Source organism: Rhipicephalus sanguineus, chromosome 1, assembly GCF_013339695.2.
Source record: "Rhipicephalus sanguineus isolate Rsan-2018 chromosome 1, BIME_Rsan_1.4, whole genome shotgun sequence".
NCBI classification, from domain to species: domain Eukaryota; kingdom Metazoa; phylum Arthropoda; class Arachnida; order Ixodida; family Ixodidae; genus Rhipicephalus; species Rhipicephalus sanguineus.
Genome location: NC_051176.1, coordinates 299,542,434 through 299,563,086, shown reverse-complemented (window position 1 = coordinate 299,563,086; position 20,653 = coordinate 299,542,434). Strand labels below are relative to the sequence as shown.

Here is a 20,653-nt window from a genome sequence, read left to right as displayed (position 1 = left end):
GACGTGCTTCGCCAGAACGCTCTGGAGCGCTCGGAAACAACTGGCCGAATATACCAAATGTACCATTCGTGACAGAAAATTGCATGCAGTATAGGCCTCAAAATATTTTCACAGTGAGTCAGCTTTTCCCCAGTTTTCCTGCCATCTTGTAACTCTTTTTTTTTTGCGCCTGCATTTAAAATGCCTCTTGCACCACAACCTCAGACAGGCTGGGTCTCAGCATTGCTGGCATAGGCTTGCGCAGAATCCTCCATTATGTGGAGGGGGAGGCAGGGGCAGAGTTTCACCGCAGCTGTCCCCACCGTCGAACACAAGCTTTGGAGTGGATGCAAAAATAATTTTAAAAAAAAGCGATGACATGCTTCTTGCAACGGGTCTGCTTTTGGTCATGGGGGGAGGGGGGTGGACGGTAAACAGTTTTTGGTATGCAACATCAGTGGTCCTTGGCCGCCATTATTGTCAAAAACCTGCATCGCCCGCTGTAACCCTGCGCTTTAAACAATGACGGGACAGGTCTGACACACAGGTCCCCTGTGTGTGCATGCCTATGGTTTCTAGATATTGTAAATGTTGCTGGCACTCTCTAGAAAAAACTCTGGTCTGCACGCTTGAACTCTGTTATGTTCTCTCATTTGAGCTAGTCGGAGAAGACGTGACCTCCCCTCTCCTTCTGAGCTCATCTGCACAGACCAAGTCTGATAGTGGCCAGAATAGTGGGGAAGTGCCAAGTAGTTTTTATTAAGTGGCCATGCTGAAATGTAGTACCCTTTGTGTAGATCAATGGAGAAACTCGCAAGAAGATTGGTATCATTTTTTCTCGTGTAAAGCAGTTTGGCTACAGAAGTTGTTTGGGCACTTGGCATGAATGCAGATCATTTGAGTCTGGAAGCAATATTGAAACACATCATTCATTTCGGTAGCACAAGAAATAAAGACGCCGACATAAGAGAGGACGCATATACAGGGCAGGCACTAGTCCAACAACAAAATTTCCTTTTGTTTGTCTTAACTTTAGGAGGAAGGGCAGCCAACCAGCGGGGTTGGTATGCCATTCAACTTGTGTGTGTGCATGTACGCATGTGTTCATAGCCATATGGTTGTAAATTTTTTTTTCTTTTCTGGAAAGAGCCACAACATAGCTTTTGCTCAATTGCATGCTTTGCATATTTAGTGAAACAACAATTATAATGCCATTATTACACATTACAAAGCCCAAGAACCCTAAATATAGGTCATTCAAAGTGTCATTTGTGCAGTAAGTGCAACACATTTTTCAAAAATGTATTTGAGTTTACATGTCCTGGGTAGCCTGCCACTTTTTGTAAGTCATATTAAAGGAAAGAAGACCAACTCTAACTTCTTTTAATTCACACAAATTGATTTCCTCAGTATGCTGAATTAAAAACTCTTGAAAAACTTGCTGCAGTGTTCTTGTATCTTTAAATCTCAAAGCCAAAAGAATTTCCTGCTACACCAGGAATTAAATCATGTAATTTCTAGCACTGTAGGTGCATTTGCATTTTGCAAGTAGAAGTGTACTCTGTAAGATCCATGGGTTTTTAGCATGGATTCCTTTAGTAACAAAATGAGGCCAATGTTTACTAGTGAACTTCATGTAGAGAGGAAAGTGGTGTAAGTAAGATTGTCCCTTTATTAGGAAAGTGTTTTTGAACTCTGTGATTCCGTTTAGGAATTCTGCTTAGCAGACTGTTGATGTACAGCAGTCACCTCAGAGGGAACAGTAACCTTGCATGTCAGGCATTTTAGCGCAATGAAGGAAACAAAAGAGGGCAAAAGGACAGTGCCTGATTGTTGGCTATTGCCAACTCAGCCAACAGCAAATCTTATTGATCCTGTTACACTTAGTGACATCAGCCATTGAAAGATGTTGCATTCGATAATTCAAGGAATACAAGCATAATTGAGCACATCCATCAAAGATTTGGTGGTATACTGAGGACATAAATTTGTCAAACTTAAAGGGGCCCTGCAACACTTTTCCAAGTAGCCATAGAACAGCTTCATTAAAGGAGCTTATTTCCTCACGAATTGTCCACCGCAAAAAGTTTTAGAATCCGTCCAGTACGAGCGGAGTTACAAAGATTTGTCACATGCAGTACTTGCTTTCTCTCTTCTCCCACGAAAGTGCTGGAAGCTAAGCAGGGAAGGGTGTCACGGGGGAAGAAAGTACGTCACGCGCGCGCCTCGTGACCTTGAGTACTTTTTCTTTTTTTTTTTCTTCGAAAACGCGACATACTTTCAGTGTGATCACGTGCACAGGCAAGTGACGGCCTCCCACGGTGGCCGCAGTAACTACCGAGCGCGCCATGTTCAAATCAGCCAATGGCGTGACCAATGGCAATGACGCCGTAAGCATAATTTTTGTCGAGAGAAGCGGAAGCACTTTTTAGCTGTCTGAAAATTTATTGTAAATCCCAGGCTGCGTGCTGCGCTATAATGTTTGGCTCGCGTATTCTCGGGAGCCTCGACTACTGATCGGCAGTGTTTTCTGACCATGCTGAAAAAGTGTTGCAGGGCCCCTTAAGGAAAACTTGGATACCCTCCTCTCCCCCTCTTTCTTTTCTAAATGAAAAGCTACCTATCGTGCATAGCTTCAAGAACATACTTACCGGACAAATGAAACCCTCTACGAGGATAAACTAAAAAGTATGTACTCAATACAAAAATTTATACTTTCTAGATTTTGTAATGTAAATAAATTAATAAAAACCCTAATTCAACGAAGATTTCACAGCTTCACAATATGTTACTTTTACAAAGTGTTTCATTTGTTCTAAATTAAGAACATGATGTTGTGTTTTACATTGTTTTGTGCATGTACGTGGAGAGTGGGTGAGAAAATTTTCAGGCTGCTAGGTTGAGTGGTCCCTCACCAGGCCTCACTGCGAATTTTAATTATACACTGTAAGTTGTAAGTTGATGCTGGAAGAATATTTTTTTCAAATAGGTTCATTATTGCAGGAGTTACAAAAAGTTGAACTCCTGTTGCCATTCCGCCAGTAGCAGAGAGCCAATGTCAGCAGAAACGGTCCCTATTTTGCTTGGCAAGTGGCATACCTTCTTGCGCCTGAGCCAAGGGAGCATGTAATGTACCGTGATGAGCTCCGCCTAGCTTTTCCTTCTCTTTCTATTTTGCTTGTGCGGCACATGTTCAGTGGTGGCACTGCACACTCTGCACTGCAGCATGGTCAGTGATATTCCAAGCAGTGTTATGTAGGGCATGTGTGTGCGCACATTTGAATTTCTCTCAAAGCACCGCTCCTTCTGAAGGAAGGGTGTGCTGCCCTGAAGGAAGGGTGTAACTTTGCCGGCTTAATTGCCCCTGAGCAATCTGCACGCCACGCTTGTTTGTTCGCAATGATCAAACCTGGTGAGGGGGCCCTTTAAGTGGTCTGTTTGTTGGTGAATTCCATTGGTGGATTCGGAGTGGTTGACGAATTCTACGCCGGGGCACTCCACTCCGTGGAGAGCATCCAAAGGAAATCTACCAATGAAACACAGGTGCCCTCGCCAGAGCAAACGGTAGGGGGCGCTAGCGCACATCTACTTCGCAAGCGCCCAGCATTCCTCGCGGTTCGCGCAGTTATCGCCTTCACGGGCGTGAGCGGAGAGAATGGGTGCGGTCGGACAGTGCATTTCATCGCACACGCGGTACGCCATGCTCTGCGCACGCGCGGGGAGCTTGCGACTTCCGGTCGAATCCGCCGCTTTTCGCAGAGTAGCGAGAGCTGCTCCGTGGAGTGGATCTGGCGCCAGAGCTGCTCCATATCTGCCAATGAAACATACAGGGAACACTCTCAATCCGCCAATGGAACAAACTTGTTCCGAATGGAGCAGAAAAGCTGCTGCCGGAAGTGCTCCAAATCTGCCAATGAAATTCACCATATGATAAGCACTCCTAAATGACATTCTTGTTAAACCTCAAAAACATGGCATTTAGTTAAATTAGTTTCCATACTGTTTCTGTTAGAGCAAAAAAAAAAAGAAATTTTTCCACTCAGGTGGGTTTGCATGTGCCAAATTGGGTATGAAGTCAGTATCAAATAATTCTTTTTAATTTTCAGTTGCAATTGTTAATGTTGACTGGGCTTGCTTGTGCAGTGTTACCTGCAAATAGCTAGTATAATTTTTTTTCTCTCTGACCAAAAAGCAGATAGAGATAACTTCTTTAACCTAAAAATCAAGACAAGCCTCTGTACAAAGATGTGCGTTGCTTCTTGAACATCACGTGTGTTGTGTGTAAAAACATAAATATTTCAGATTTAATTAAGCAACCATGAAATAGCTGGTTACAGCGTATTGTGCTTTGTCTGGATTTTTATTCTTATATGAACAGTTAAGAAAACATTGCATTTCATCTGTCGATTTACAAAGAAGCTGTTTGAGCACGTTGAAGTCAAGTCAGCAGGGTTTTTTTTCCCTCTCTCTCTTTTTCAACTCAGGTTTTTGGGGTTTACCTTGTTAATGCCATTCACTCCCTGTCATTTGGCTATGTAGAAAAGACGTCATGATTGAAGCAACTTCTTCCTCAAGCCCTCACTGCCCTCCTTATATCACTGCAACCAGAGCATCAAATGCCCTTGTATGAAATAATTCTTGGTTGGTGCATTTAGCTCGAGAAAGACACATTGCTTGTGAACTACAGATGCTTCTTTCTTGAGCTTTGTGCTTTGTGCACAGCTTCATGACCATGCTTTACCAATCCAGCATTCCACCACTCATCTCCATGCCTGCTCTCTTTCCATGTACGGCCTTTTGGTTCTGCACAAACCATCTTATTGGCCCCAGAATACCTAAACTTTGCCGTGTTTGCAGCATACGTGCTGTTAGGAGCCACATGCGGAAAGTATTTTGTGTGATGCCCCACTGAACTTTTGGGAAGGGCTGGCAGTATCAACCCAGTGGTCACCTTGGGCGGCTCTTTCATGATTAGCGTTTTGCCATTGCTGCCATCCCATCTGCCATGAGAGCCGTGCATTGCATAGTGTCTAGTTTTTTTTTTTCTGCAATGCGTTTCTCAATGCGGCTCTCTTGGTGGCCATTGTCCTTTCAGCTCTGCCCACAGGCTCTGCTAGTCCTTCCACTCGAGCCAAGAGAAGAGCTCAGCGTAGGCTTACACGTAATGAGAGCAGGTATCATTCAGGTAGGTCCCCACCCCATCATCCACCTCTTAATAGAAGAATATTTTATGGCCATTTTTGTGGCCACAAAGTGCAGAAAGAAGCAATGACAATTAATATGGTTTGAGGACACAACATATGCATTTCAGTTTACAAAATTTTCGAGTGCAAGTACTGCTCATCAGTTACTCTGCATGGCTTTTCATCAGGTGTTACATTTATGAAAATTGACTCATACTTGCATGACTGAGGAACTAGATGCTGGCACTCTCCTGCAAGCACCTATGGTTTCACCTTGCCCTTGCTGTGGCTGTGCCTGCCCATGATGCTGCTGCAAAAACAAAAACCTTTCTTTCTTTTTTTTTCCTACTGCAAAGTGTATCCACATGAAAGATGCCTTATGCACTGCCTTGCCCCTCAATCTGCTCTAGCATGTTGAGTGGCAATTTGTGCATATTGTGAGGACGTGCGCTCATTGCGTAGTTGTTTAATCATTTGTCTAGCATATTGAGGCCAACAATGCAAGCTTCAATATAATTTTCTATGGTGAGCTTTCTGCATTTCCTCATTGAGTGGCTCCGAAGGTACAAAATATTTGCTTTACTTTGTTTCTTTCCTCATGAGGGTGCATCTACTTGGAGGAGCCTTTGTTGGGGGTTCTTCTTAGTATAGTGTTATGTTTCTTGATGTAGTGCATACAATTGCTATAAGATATTATCTAAATTTAAGTAAGTTTTGAAAGATGTTCACTCATTTAAAGTAACCAGTACAGGCTGATTGTGGTGATTATTGCTTGAGTGAGGCCTTCCAAGATTACTGTCTAACCTCAGTTTGTGGCAGGTAACATTGCTGTTTAATTTGTTGTTCTGCTTTATTTTTTTAAACTCCAGGTAAGGTCACACATTTTGGCCTGCATTCAGTAAAACTCTTTAGCATCATTGTTAATCTTGTCTGCCCAGATGTTTAGTTACCAAAAGGCTGTAAACCAGACCTCATCAATGTAGCGGCTAACTTCTCTATGGTAGGGTGTGCATACATCAGTTTTTTTTTTTTTTTAATGATCAACCAGGCGAGCAGAAATGCCAAGTATTTTATTAAATGGTGAACGTTGAAATATATAATTTTAGTGTGAAACTTGAGTGAAATTAATGCAACAGTAAACATGTCTGTGCCACTTTTCAGGCAATACTGTAGCCATCATAATTTTAATTTTCTTCTCCTTTAAAACAACTTTGTGTTTTGGTTGCTATATGTGAAAGATCTGCAAACATTAAATCCAGGTAGTGTAGTAGGTACTGACTCTAAACACACCTGCCGTGATCGCTCAGCAGGTAAGGTGTGACATACTTAACCCGCTACCTGCGAGTTCAGTTCCTTGCCAAAGTGGTCACATTTTGATGGGGGGCATAATGCATGAACACTCGTGTACTTAGGTTTATGCGTACATTAAAGAACTGCAGGTAGTCTAATCCGGAGTCCCTTGCTACGGTGCGCCTCATATCGTGTCATAGTTCTGACACATAAAACCCTACAAATTAATTGACTAATCAAGATTAGCATATTCGTTAAAAAAACTGAATATGAAAGATAATAAAAGTGAGGTGCATTCAACATAGAAATAATGGTGAAATACGTTAAATATTGATCGGCTTAGTCGGACAAAAACAAAAGCAAGCACAGCCACATAGCTTTTTTTTTTTTTTTTTCATGGCTCACCTACACTGTATTATTTTTCCCACTGAAAAGTAATGCAATGTAGGTGAGCTTGCCCACTTTTAGCATATCTTGCACAGCCTCGTGAGAAAGCACAATGACACTTTCAGTATGCACAAAAAAAAAATTTCTCAGGAACTCGAGAAGTGGAAGTTCAATTCATAAGAGGAATAGTTGGTACCCACCTTAATGCAGCGCAGTGATAGAGAGGAAGTTCATCTCTTACAAGCAGAGCTTTGCTATTAAAGAAAAATTAGTCCTAGTTCAAGGACTGAACCCAGCACCAGTGCCCTTGAGTGACACACCCTGTACTAAGCGAGCAATGCTGTAAGTGTCACTGTGGAGGTTAATAGGCAACTAGAGAAACACAGGAACATGTAGTATATGGGTTTTCTCTCTAGCCTTTTGCCCAATCGAGGTGGACGCCATTTAGAAATATTTAGGTTATATGCCATTTGTTGAACTTGCTAGAGATATTTTTAATGTGAAAGGGACCTTGCAAGTGGCACTCATGTTTTTATTTAGCTGGCTTAAATTTTAATGCTGTAATACTTTTAATGCTTATCACAAATTAATATATGAAATGGGTTGGGTAAAGCTTTGGCTTCTATGTTTGTACTGACTGTTGGATATCCAAGGCGGTGCATTAAATGAAAGAAAGCTGGGAAAAAAGGAAATTAAGACATCTATACTTCAATGGTATTGCTAAATTTGTTAGAAGGACTTGCTGAAATGGTAGCTTATTTTACAGAGAACAAACATTTAGCAGCTTTACTTGCAAGCAACGCCATTAGAACATATAGCAACAAATTTTACTAGAAAAAATTTTCAGTACAACATCAAGCTCTTATTGAAGACACAGCAAGCTCCTGTGCTGTTTTTAATGCTAGTCATCCGTGATCGTGAACCTCATTTACAACTAGGCATCATGTGGTATTTCATTAAGTTTTCACAGACTACCAAGAAACTTTTAAACAACTTACTTAGCTGATAAGGTGAAGCCATATGCACGGCATTGTACTATACATGCACTGCCTTGACATTGTTTAAAAAAAGAATAAGCAATTGCAATTAATAAAAAAAATGTCTTCAGGCTTTACTTGTTGTCACAATTTGCTGATTTTCCTTAGAAATGAAAAATTTGTCCTTGCAAGGTGCTTATAACGAGAAGATAGAAGCAACTTATTTTGACTGCATTTTGTTTTTGTGTGTGCATTGTGTATATAGCGCTTAAAATATTTTTGTTTTCTTCTCACAAAAGGTGGCATGTTCTATTCTTATTTCAAGACTGTGAACGTTCAGGCCTGTTGGTTCGTGATTGTTGTGCTGTATTGTGCAGGGGTAGCGATGACAAAAGGAAGACAAGGGGCAAACTACCAACACAGGCTTATTTTTCCAGAGCACAGTTTTATAGGTTTGCACAAAGCCACAGAACATGTGCATATCATGAACTCCTGTGAGAGACAAGCTCCTTATTGCAGATGGGGAGTCCTAATCTGAAAAAATTTTCAGCCTCCTCCTGTGAGCCTGTCATGCATGAAGCTTACAGCAGTGCATACCCTGAACAATGGTTCAGATCCACGTGATTTACAATGAATAGACAATGATTACAATGATTTACAGTGAATTTGTGTGCGTGTAAAATTGTGCTCTTTAAAAATAAACCTCTGTTGGTAGTTCGCACTCTAGAGTGTGTGTCTTGTCTGTTTTTGTTGTTGTTCCCCTTGCACAAAATAACATGGCGCTTATTCCAATCTTTACCGAGACAGTGCATGACATTGTCTGTTTAAATTAATATTATGATTATTCTAACTCTCCAGTTTATATTACTGCTCCACTACTCATGTGTTTGAAGTGCTTGTTGGTTTATTTTATGTATGACTTGCGCATTGTTTAGTGTGTATTGCAGTCACTGCCATCATTATTTCATGGCTACGCTTGATGTAAAGTTTTATACTAATCTCTGTCATGTTCATCTTTTGCACTTTTTCTTCACTGAAATGCATAAATATAGAAAAGTGCAGGGCCGATATTTCGTAGCGTTGCTTTATTCTCTTCCAGTCTTGTTACCCACAGCTCTGATCCAGCTGATAATGTAGGTGGACTATCACTCTGACCACTTTCCAAGTGCTAAAATTACAAATAGGCATTAGTATCATAAAAGGCATCGCTACAAAATACTGGCCCAGGATGCTCAAAAACGATATTCCTTTTGATGTTATATAATTTTGCTAGTCTTATAAGTTGCACTACGAAAGCATATCAGCTATGCAGGAAGCTGCATGAAAATGTTATTCAGTCATGCGAAAAATTTTTTGCTTCTGTTGTTGAGTAGTAGTGGGCAGCTATATTGAAACTTCATTTTGTTCTACGAGGAAGTTGTGTAGTACATGTGCATTGGTATATTGAGGCGGAGAATTTGGGGGGTCATGCACTTCTCTTTCAGCATTGCTGCATTCATTTGCAGAAGATAGCGCTATTCTTTCTCTCCTTCAAGAACCACTTCTGACTACATTTATCATAAATATCCCTTCATAGTACTTTCAGTTAAAGTGCTTTGAAGGTTATAAATTGTGTTAAAGAAAGGCATATCATTTTCCTTTTATGTGAACTCAGTGTTTGATACATTAACATAATATAGTAATCAATTGTTCTATGTCATTTTAACATAACATTTCTCCAATAACCGTTGCAGTTAAAATACTCTTGTGTCTTTCCTCTTGTCTTCGCGATGTTAGCTACTACTCTGAAATAAACTGTGCTATTTTTTTTAAATCTTTGCAGGCACATTTTTGTGCTGTAATTGCATATATCATTTTGTCTAAAATAAGTTTTGGGGGCTTTACTTGCTACAACGTCGATCTGATTAAGAAGTATGCTGTAGCAAGGAAGTCTGCATCAATTTTGACCACGTGGGTAGGGATCTTTCATGTGCACCTAAATTTTAAGTGGACTAGTTTTTTTGGCATCCATGTCCATCGCCACTGCCAAGATTGCACCTGTGGCCTATATCAATGCAGCATACTTGTAAACATATTAACAATGTTTCTGAGTATATTTGACAATGAGGTCACTTTTACATAAAAGTACATTCATATTTCATATTTGTCCTGGGGTTGTACGCCCCAAAACCATAATATGACAGAGCCACCCATAGTGGAGGACTCTGGATTAATTTTGACCACTTGTGGTTCTTTACCATACGCCTAAATCTAAGTGCACATATATTTTTTGCATTTTGCCCTATCAAAATGTGGCTGCTGTGGCAGGGAATTAAGCCCGCAACCTCTTGCTTAGCATTGCAATGCCGTAGCTCTCAGCCGCTGCAGTGATTGGGGACTCCTGTATAAAAACAGGAAAGTAAATAAGCTACGTCTAACAGTGCCTATAGTAACCTAATTGACAATTTCAAAACTTAAAGCAAAGAACAATTGTGTGTAAAATGAATATTCTGTCAGTGATTTCATGGAATGTTGAATATAATTCCACATCACATAATTGGCTTTGTTTTGAAGATAAGTTGCTATTATTTATTTGAATTTTTCATTGTGCAAGTACAGGCAGAAAGAACAAAGTATGTTGTAAGGACTACCCAAGTTATCACACCAGAGCTAACATATAACTGTGAAATAATGCCTGTGCTAAATGTTAAAAATTTTTACTATACTCTTACAGCTCATAGAAAACATGATGCATTAAATGATCTCTGTGCCGCAAAGCGTAAACAATTTTAATTTCTTGTGCATGCCAGACATTTAAGTAATTTGCACCAGAGTTAGTATGAAAAGGAGTATTGTTCAAAGCAATCTTGAGCACCTTAGTTGAGATCAAGATTTGAAGAGTGAAAGGAGTCGAAACACTGTTTAGAGTAGAAAAAGACTAGATGGCTTAGATGAGGAAATTAGCGGGTTTTGGTTTACACCGGACAAGGGCAATTTAAAATCTCAGTGGGGAAAGACCTTTAAGCTACAATGGGCTCATTTGGGCTAGCGATAGGCATGTAGATTCTGAATCATTAATAGTTGAAAAACAAACTCTCTTAATACCTTGTGCAGTTTGTCGAAAACCTCATGCAGTTGCTTTCATGTCTCTTCTTATCAGCTTTTTTTTTCCTTTAGCAGTGTGTGCTTTAAGTGATTAGCACCTACATGTTGGCTTTCTAGGTGAAGAGAAACACAGAAGAGATAACGTGATGCAAATATTTCCAGTCGGTGCTTCTGTATAGGTTCCACAAAGTTTTATACAGTTTGGTGCAAGTTTCTAGAAATATATTATGTGCCATCAGAATTGAAGTGAGATTAATGGGATGCAGACACATTCTGTGGTAATTTGTTCTAGCAGAATTCTGGTTTGAGCTAGTTGGTACTGGTTATAACTGAGGATACTTTTGGCATAATCCGAACGAGGGCACACAACACAAAAGATTAGGACGGGTGCCGAAATCTGCGCCCATCCTGTTCTTTTGTGTTGTGTGTCCTCGTTCGATTTGCGCCAAAAGTATCCTCTGTGGTAATGTTTGGGCATTTTGTTTAATAACATTTGAATTTATCTTTAAAATGTCCTAATTTGCTTGTTTAGTGCATGCCAAGATGAAGCTTTGTGATAACTATAGTATAAAATAAGTTGTGGTTGACAAATTATTTGTATTGGTTTTGTTAAATGCTCAGAAGTCAGGCAAGAGGCTGTGCAGCAGGCGTTGGCTGCAATGCAAAATAAGCCAAAACCATCACTTCCAATGCCTTCAAAGAGGACTTCAGTGATGACCACGTCACCATCTAGGGAACGCCATCCTTCAGGCATGTCACATTTGTGGAATTTGTCATTTTGCCACATTTTCCTTCTAGAAGGACATTAAAGAGAAATATACTTTGAGCTGTACATGTTAGTTTCTCTTCTACGATACTAAAAAGCAACTGGTACCATCAGAAGAAGGTTGGTAAACCAGAAAAGGACTAAAAAAATAAAGGTAGTTGGTAAATCATTGCATTGAAGTTACCTCACCAGCTTGTGTAATGTTTTGGATTTCGATGGTGTCTGCACAGGCCTTGTTGATCTGTTCTGGCATAAAGATTTAGTGCATTGTATTCAAATACTGTAGCAAAAGAATGAACTGAGCAGGTTTCAATAGCTTTTGCCATTATACTATGACTCAGGCATGTGAAAATTCCTTCGAATCGGTGACATCGCACTGACAGACTTGCACTGAAGGTTTCAAGGATGCATTTATATGTCTCCAGTGTAACATGTTCTACTGGTGTTCATTTAGCTTTCATTTTAGAACAAAGCTCATAACTGCTTGTTTATTGCATGAATAAAAATTTTTGTAATCATCAGGAATAAATTTTTATTTCAGGGATGTACTTATTCTTCTGTAGCTTGAAAAGTCATGACCATTAGAAAAATTGTAGTGTGAGCCCTTAAACTAGAGGAGGACAGTCACCTATTTTGAAAAGCTTCCAGGTAGTTATTCACATGCAGACGAACACTATACAGGTCTCTGTAGTTATGCCACACTGTTAACTTCTCCTATTTCATCATGCTCCTATTTTCTAATGAAAGTTAATCACCCTGTGGCTGACGTTGGATTTCCACTATTAAACCCGATTGAACTAACTTTGGTGTGCTCCTACTTGCAGACAGCTCGAGTGACGACGACAGCGTACTGAATGAAGGCAGCACGCCAGAGCAGGAAAGGCTAATGCGGCCACTGCCAACACCACCCCAGTCAGACACATCAGGAGCCTCATCACCACGAGAGACGCCACCACGCATTGCCTTGCGTTGCAGCAATGGCCGGGGTTCAGACCGGCCAACGATGGATGGTGTGTCGCATCTGGCTGATGTCATGCAGAACCTCACACCCAGCGAGTACAGTAAGATGCTTTTCTCTCATTCTGTGTTTGAGCACCTAGGGCTTTGCTGCATAAGCTGCGAGGTAGTAGTCCTGTGTTGGTGGTGTTACGAGTGGCGTCGTTGGCCGACGCGGACCCAGGGGGTAGCGTGGAGCTGGGCGGCGGGAGTCGTACCGCAGGCCCAGGGTTGTCGAGAGCAGCAGGAGGCCGAGGCAGAGAGACCGGCGTTGAGGAAAACTTAACAGACGTTTATTTACATCATAGAGGACAGGATCGTCAGAACGGCCTCTAGTCCGATCGATCCGTCCCGAGCAGACGCTCTGCTGCTCCTTAAATACGCTTCATTTCCTAGATAGGGAAACTCCTCAACTAGAAATGTCCAATCACAGACGTGCATGCCTTTGAAGCTCCATAACTAGCAAACGTCCAATCAGAAACGTGCATGCCTTTGGGGGGTCCGTCTCTTCGACACATAGGTCACTGCCCCCAGGATGGCAAGCCAGGGACCACTGCACTCTCACTCTCCACGTCCGACCAGTTCGGAAGAAAAGGGGGGCAACGTCACTTCAAGGAACTGTCAACGGAAGTTTTGACGAACAAAGGCACCAGCTTCCACCAAAACACACTCGTTGCAAACATGCGTTCCACGGAGGAGACCCAGCTGAAGGACCTGATTGTAGTCACCCTTGCAACATTCTGCCGGCATTCCTCGCATACTGGAGAAGCCCACGCGTAGCTGCCACCTTTCAGCCGAAGCGCCCAGTTGAGGGAAAGATGGCAGGTGTAGGTGACAAACCCGTTCTCTGCAATGAGGGGAGGTCCAAGAAGCGGGAGTACTCGTTTGGGGACAGCTGGCCCAGGACCCTCGCATCTGTTTTGTAACAGCTACTGCTGGCGCAGGACCCTCTCTTCTGCTTTGTAACAGTGGCTAAAGTGCACATTCACTGTCATTGAAAAGTGTGCAAAGTGTGCAAATAAGACTAGTGTGCAAAAGTGTGCAAATAAGACTAGATTTTTAAATATGTACACAAGGAGAAGGGAAATGTAAAAAAATCGCCCGCATCTTCCCACGGGGGGAACTCGAGTAAATGCGTCGCAGAGTGGTGGGGGTTATCGCGTGAATGTTGAGTAATTGGGTATGGTTCGGGAATGCTTAATTGTTACACGATGCGCACACCAAGCGTGCACGAAGTTCCGGGTCCGCAGCTCGCTTCAAACGCTTGCGTTCAGCGTCGTATGCTCGTCTCTTCGCAGCCTTTTCTTCTGTGTTGCTTGCTGTTGTTGATGCCGACGACGGTGAGGGTAGGGTAACGTTGCCTTCAACGAGTGGTGGGACCCTGATTGAAGGTACTGTTGCTTCCATCGCATCTACTCGAGTCAAGCAAAGCGTCAAGTCAAGCGAAAGCCAAGTAAAGACGCCCTTGACTGAGTTCCGAACGCGCGCTCCACCGCTGATATACACACCGCCCGCGTTCGAGGGAGAGGAGAGGAGGGAGGGAGAGGATAGGCTTGCTGCCGGCACGAGACGAGCCGAGCATGCGCAGTGGGGGTGTGGACGGCGCCGCCGACGCCGCAGGTGCGACTAAGAAATGCTCCGCATATAAAAGAAAAGAGTTCTACCCTCCCCCACCTCAGTATGCCTTACCCACACATTGAAATTTCGTAAATAAATGTTGTAGCAGTCGGTGGCTATTTGCATTGCTTATGTGCCTTTCTTCTCTAATTTTTTATGCTGGAACACTAAAGAGCAATCTACTGAATACAGTTTGGGAAAAAGCTTTTTGAATCTGTCAAGCTGCATTTCCCAAAGAGCAATATCAAGGCTCCCATTACTTCATCCATTTGTTGCAAATTACGTTAGATCAATGTATTACATTTGCACAACACAGCGGCTTGTGTCATGTCACTGTGTTGTGTGTGTCAAAACTGTCATGTGTTTAGTAATGGACATGTGGAACATGAACTGCCATGCTGTAGTTTAGCATCTCGACACATGCACTATTATTCCTGGAAGTGAGTGTGCAGGAATTTACATTTGAAATATGAATGAGTAGATGCAATTGAGGAGGTTAACATCCTTTAACCAAACTTCTATGAAATACCGTATTTTCTCGCATATAACCTGAGCCAATACAGAGGAAAATGGGCTTAAAAAGGGGGGTTGCAGGTTATATGCAGAGGTTATATGCATTTTTTTTTCTTTTTGTAGAGTTAAAGTTAGGGGTGCAGGTTATATGCGAGAAAATACGGTAAATCACTTGCAAATTACATTTTATTGGCAGTTATGTCATTTATTGATGATGTTTTTTACATTGTAATGCTCACTGCAATTCAGTTACTTTCTGGGCAACCAATTTTGTGTAATTGATGAGTTACATTATTGCCGACACAAGCCATAAAAGGGGATGGGACAGTAAGCAGTTGAGTTTGGTGGTAAGCATACAGTGGAACATCCACGGTCGTGCTATGCAGCAGCCTCATGGATGCAAATATTCAGATAAGCAAATGCTGGTGTTCAGTATTTGTTCCCTTTTTCCTCAGTTTAATGATCCACCAGAGATTGTCCAACAATTTGAACTGGTGCTGCTATTGCTCGAGTATGGTGTAAGGAAATAGAGTATGCACAGTTTTTATGCTTTTCACTGCACCTATAAGAAAACATAATCTTCATGCTCCAACAACAGAGAAGCACTGCACTTTGTAGAGAATACAGACATAAGTATTGTACCTCTGAGTAATCAATCCTGTAAGCTAGGCTTTCGTACATTACAACACCATCCTTCCTTGAGTGAGTTTTTAGTGCTGTTGCTGGTACAATTAAATTAAAAGATACAATTAAAGGCATACGACATAAACGCGAAGTATAATAAACATATCAAGTATCGATGTGACATAGCACATGTCAAACAAGTGCAAATGTCTCAGCCCTGTGAATTGTAAGGTAATTATATGTGGAATTAGGTTTTGCTGCGCAAGCATGTGGCTTGCGCCCACCCCATAGCTTTGGTAGTGCTGCACGGTAGTGGTGATACGAAGTATAGAGTGACTCTTGTGAGTTATTATTATTGTGAATTATTATTAACCTTCCTTTATACTAAAGCTACTGGAGGTGTTTAACCAGCATGTATTATTAGCTTCTTCCTTTTTTTGAGAGTTGTTAAAACTAAATTAGCAGAAATGGATGTTAACACCACTTTGGAATGGAGCTGTCATATAGTAGTAGGTGTTATGTCATTTGGGCTGAAGGATTGCATGGCTAAGCAGGGGACCTGAAAATGAGATGGTCACAGTTGATATACATTTATTGCTGTGCTTTCTGATATTGCAGTAGTTGCAGCGAAATCGTAAATGTGTGCATGATGTCTGGTTTTTCTTGTTCTTGCAGCAGACTTAAATCCACAACCTGATGTCACCAACACAGGCATCAGTGCCAATCATACTCCAACAGAGCATGCCAACCGATACAACCAGGCCCATATGTCCTCTGTGAGGGTCACGCAGCACTCTGCAACTGGTCTGGAGTATGGTATGATGGAGAAATTACGCTTTCTACACTTGAATCCAGAGCGTAGAAAAATTATTTCGCTTGTATTAGTGAATTGCCCTTTTATAATACCAAGAACGCCACTCTTACTGTGCGCGAGAAAATTCTGGATGAGCTAGAAAAGTTGCCAAAAAAACATACTGGTTGCAACTCTGGCATTTTGGTTCCCACACTAGCTTACTACAGTGCAGACCACTTATAACGTAACCGCATATAGTGCAGGACCGGTTATAATGCGGTCTTTTTCGACTCCCGTTTACCCTCCCATAGAACCGCATGTATACGCATACCGCTTATTGTGCAGTCCCCCAAGATGAAATACCGTTTATAATGCGGTTGCGGGAAAATATTTCCGACAAACGCGGTAGCGAGTGCGGTTCTCAAAGGAGGTACGCCGCTGGGGAGGGAGCGACGAGGTCGTTACAAAGGGCGAGGGCACGCACAGTGAACGAACGAGGGGCGGAGGGACGAAAAAGACCGCGGCAGCGCTGTGCGGGCTCGCCGAGTGGGGAAGGATGGTGGTTGCCTAGGCGACGGAGTAGCCTTTGCACCGGCGGCGGCAAGGCTCCGCGGCCGCTTGCCGGCAGTGCGTTCCGCGTGCAACGTACGATCGCGTCCTCATCAAGCGCGCTTTAAAGCAAGTTTCCTGTCGGGAAAAGCGTCGTCGTTATCACACTTGCTACAGATATCGCGTTTGCTACCTCGTCCGCAAATTGAAAAGTTTTGCGGCTTCATGACGCGGGCTTTCGCCTTTTCTGCCAGTGCGCGGACTTAAACCTTGGCGGGCTTTTGTCGCCGTTGATCTCCCGGCCGCGAACACAAACTTCGTATCACGCGCGCTGTTTTTGGGTTAGTGCTTGAGTGCGATCTTTTCGACCTCCGATCTTCTTGTCTTGGACAAACTTCCCGCGACTACATGCTGAACCGCAGGCTAGGCCTAATCAGCGTTGGTTGCTTTTCGGTAGCGGTCGCGGGCGATAAAAGTTGCGGTTTGGTGCGGAATCAACGAAACTTTTTGCGATGGCTGCACTTGAAGGGAAGGGAATCATATCGTTAATGAAAGCGAGGGCATGGTTGGCACATGCAGCTCTCGAATGGTGGTTACGGATTCGATTGCAATGTCTTGGACATCGCGTGCGCGCCCGTGAAATCGAACGATCGGTACCGCTCAGCACGTGAAATTTCGGTCGCGATTCGACATGGTTTCGGTGTAATGCGCATATTTCGAGGTAGTCGGCGAATTTCCGCGATGGCACTTTGTTTTGTTTGCTTTTTTCCCCGTGTTCATTTCGTTGGCAATGCGGGTCTTTGGCGCTTAATTTTTGAACATTCGGAGATTTAAGTGGTTGTAAGCGCCCCAAATCGCATATGTCGAATGTCGGACACGCGAGGCTACATGCTCAACACGTTTTGCGCAAGTACAGACTTTGAAAAAGGTTGTTTTGGTTATAGTGCGGTACCGCTTATAGTGCGGATATTCGCGACTCCGGCGACTTACGTTATAAGCGGTCTATACTTATAATGTTGAAGATTTCGATGATGTCTGCAAGGACCTATTTAATATTTTGTTTGTTAGAAATTGGTGGCATTTTTTTCTGAGGGAGCCAGGTAAAGTTTTAGTGACTTTATGTCAACATTACCAAAAAAATACTGATGTGAGCTTTAGCTTGAAATTTCTAAGAATGAAACGTTGACCTTCATGAGGTCTTCTAAAAATGAACCCACGGTCGCCAAATTTACTGACGGTAGAGTTCTCAGCAAGTAATTATTAGTCTGTGTAGTGTTTCATTTTAGTGTGCCTTCAATGGAGGTGCTTTTTTATATACGATGGATTTCTGTATAGAAATTGCTGCTTGCCTTTTTTTTTTGCTGTAGAACATAGCCTGCTTGCAGCTTGCAGTTGCTTTTTTTTTTTCATAAAGTATTTCTATGGCTTCAGGACAATGGGTCTCATATCTGCAAAAAACGAATGCACTGCACTTTCTAACAGCAGCTGCTGTTGAGCAGCCGTTATGTGATGTACTTGATGGTTTCCTCGTGCATGCACCAGTTATTGTACTGTGCCTAATATTTGACCAGATCAAGTAGTATTAAAAAATATGTATCATATTCTCAAATTGTAGCAGAGCTAAAAAAATTAGTTTGATTCACACTTGCTCTGAAACTTTCACATATTCCCAGTTTCACAGTTGATTTTGCGACCTTTCAGCTTTAAGTGTAAAATTGGGTTTTCAAGGATGTCACTGATACTGCAATTTTTTCAGAGAAATCATTGCATGCTACTTATATTTACCATTTGCACTTTGGCTGCCTGGCAGGTACCGGCAAATGGAAGGTTTCAGCCAAAATTCAACAGCTGTTGAACACACTGAAGGTTTGTTCCTTACACATAGTATATAAAATAACTGTGTTGAAACTGCACATATATTTTCTTACAGAGGCCGAAAAGGAGACCACTGCCAGAGTTTTACGTTGACGATGAAGTTGACATGGACTGTAAGGTTCTTTTCATGTTAAAGTAATTGCGTGTGTTTTACTTGAGAAGCATAATCTACTGCAAATGGATATACTAGAGAGTTTTTCTTTATTACTATACATCATTGGCAAAACCTACAAGGCAGCTTTACCACACTGAAAATTCATTCATAGTGTAGGTGCAACTCAACTTCACTAATCTGTTAGATGCAATATAGCGCCTGCTAATAGTGTTCGGCTTTTTGAGACACCTGCATGCCAGAGTTGGATCCCTTTGTAGCAGTAGTGTAGCCAGAAATTTTTTTCGGGGTTGGGGGTTTCAACTATACATAATGTATGTTCGTGTGTGCATTTGTATGTGTGCGTTTATAGTATATACTCATGCAAAATTGAAAAGTTTCGGGGGGTGCAACTCAACTTCACTAATATGTTAGATGCAGTATAGTGCCTGCTAATAGTGTTCGGTTGAGAGGGGGGGTTGAACCCCCCTCCCCCTGGTTACGCCAGTGCCTTGTAGTCTCCCTAGATTGACTCATTCATCCTCTTCAGATCCCATTTTTTCCTCTAGAATAGCACTGTCATCATCTGCTTCTATGGAGCATCACAGGCATTTGTAGAAGCCAAGCACGCAAGATTGCATATAACAATTGCAAATGAGGACGACCCACACCACTATTTTGCATGAATATTCGCAGAAACCTGCCTTGTAGGCTTTGCAAATGTCCATTATGCTTTATTTTTTAAGCTTCTCAAGGCACTTGATATATACTAAGTATGTGCAGTGCAAAGAAACGAAGGCAAGGGAAGGCACATAAACGACATAGACTAGCATCGACTTCCAAATGAATTTATCGAAAAGCATGGAGCCAGTTTCTTGCACGTGCACGCATGTTATCAACAACTCGAGACGCGTCATAGGTTACCAAACAAAAACTGCATTTCTTTGTCAGTTATATACACACTTGAAGTACTTACACAGTTGAAACCAGATTTCCTAATGGGAGCTCCCTCTGTTATTTCTCTTTCTGTTCTTGTTTTTGCACGCTTGATAAAGGTCGCGTGATCAAAATGGGGTGTGCATTTACACTCGTTGCAGTGATCTGCGAGATGTCTGCCTGATTTGTTCCTTACATTAAAGAAATGCTCACGTGCTTTGGTATTGAAGCATCGGCCCATCTGGCCAATGTACTCTTTACCGCAGCTGAGTGGTATCCTGCATACCATGTGCGTTACACAATCGGTGTAACGATGAGAATGCTTCTTTCTTCAGGATTTCTTCTTTTTCTGGTCAACAAAGGGCAAATCTGAGCTAACTTACATGAGGCGGAAAACGCCACTTTTATGTCATACCTGTCAGCAATCTTCTTAAGATTGTGGGAGAACCTTAAGATTGTGAGATCGTGGGAGATTGTGTGTTGTCATGTCGGCATGGTGGTGGTGGCGGTACATACTAAGGGAGGGGGGCAGAGCACGTATCGAGCTAATTAAACACGGGAGTCTGGTGCACTGAGGACGAAGTCGTGGGATGACGGAAATTGCGGCTTATGCAAAAGACGTACAGGAGTTACATGTTCATCAAGAAAACGAAAGTGTATTGATGTAACAGGCATTTGTTTATTGTTTTCTTGATACCTTCGATAATTCGACATTCGGTTAATTTGGACATTTCTTCCGGCCCCGGAAAATCCAAATTAACGAGATTTTACTGTATAACCGACAAAGAAATGTGGTTTTGTTTGGTCACCTATGATGCGTTTTGAGTTGTTGATAACATGCGTGCATGTGTAAAAACTGCCTTCGTGCTTTTCACTAAATTCAGTTGGAAGTCAGCACCAGTCTATGCCATTTATATGTCTTCTCTTGTCTTCATTTCTTTGCGCTGCACATACTTAGTATATATCAAGCCATGTACCAACTAGCCCACCAAC

General features: G+C 42.1%; 1 protein-coding gene across 9 annotated transcripts in view; it reads left to right on the top strand.

Annotated features, from left to right (window-relative positions):
- Positions 1 to 20,653, top strand: part of LOC119379352 (disco-interacting protein 2) — a 226,312-nt gene that overhangs the window by 123,480 nt on the left and 82,179 nt on the right. For 5 of the 9 annotated variants that reach the window (XM_049411949.1, XM_049411948.1, XM_049411946.1 and 2 more), the window contains 6 exons: positions 5,075 to 5,164; positions 11,522 to 11,654; positions 12,495 to 12,727; positions 16,092 to 16,232; positions 18,569 to 18,624; positions 18,689 to 18,746. In XM_049411949.1, coding sequence (XP_049267906.1) covers positions 5,075 to 5,164; positions 11,522 to 11,654; positions 12,495 to 12,727; positions 16,092 to 16,232; positions 18,569 to 18,624; positions 18,689 to 18,746 — 711 coding nt within the window. Of the gene's footprint in view, positions 1 to 5,074; positions 5,165 to 11,521; positions 11,655 to 12,484; positions 12,728 to 16,091; positions 16,233 to 18,568; positions 18,625 to 18,688; positions 18,747 to 20,653 lie in introns of all 9 variants that reach the window. The other 4 variants (XM_049411950.1, XM_049411947.1, XM_049411943.1 and 1 more) reach the window with 3 other exon arrangements.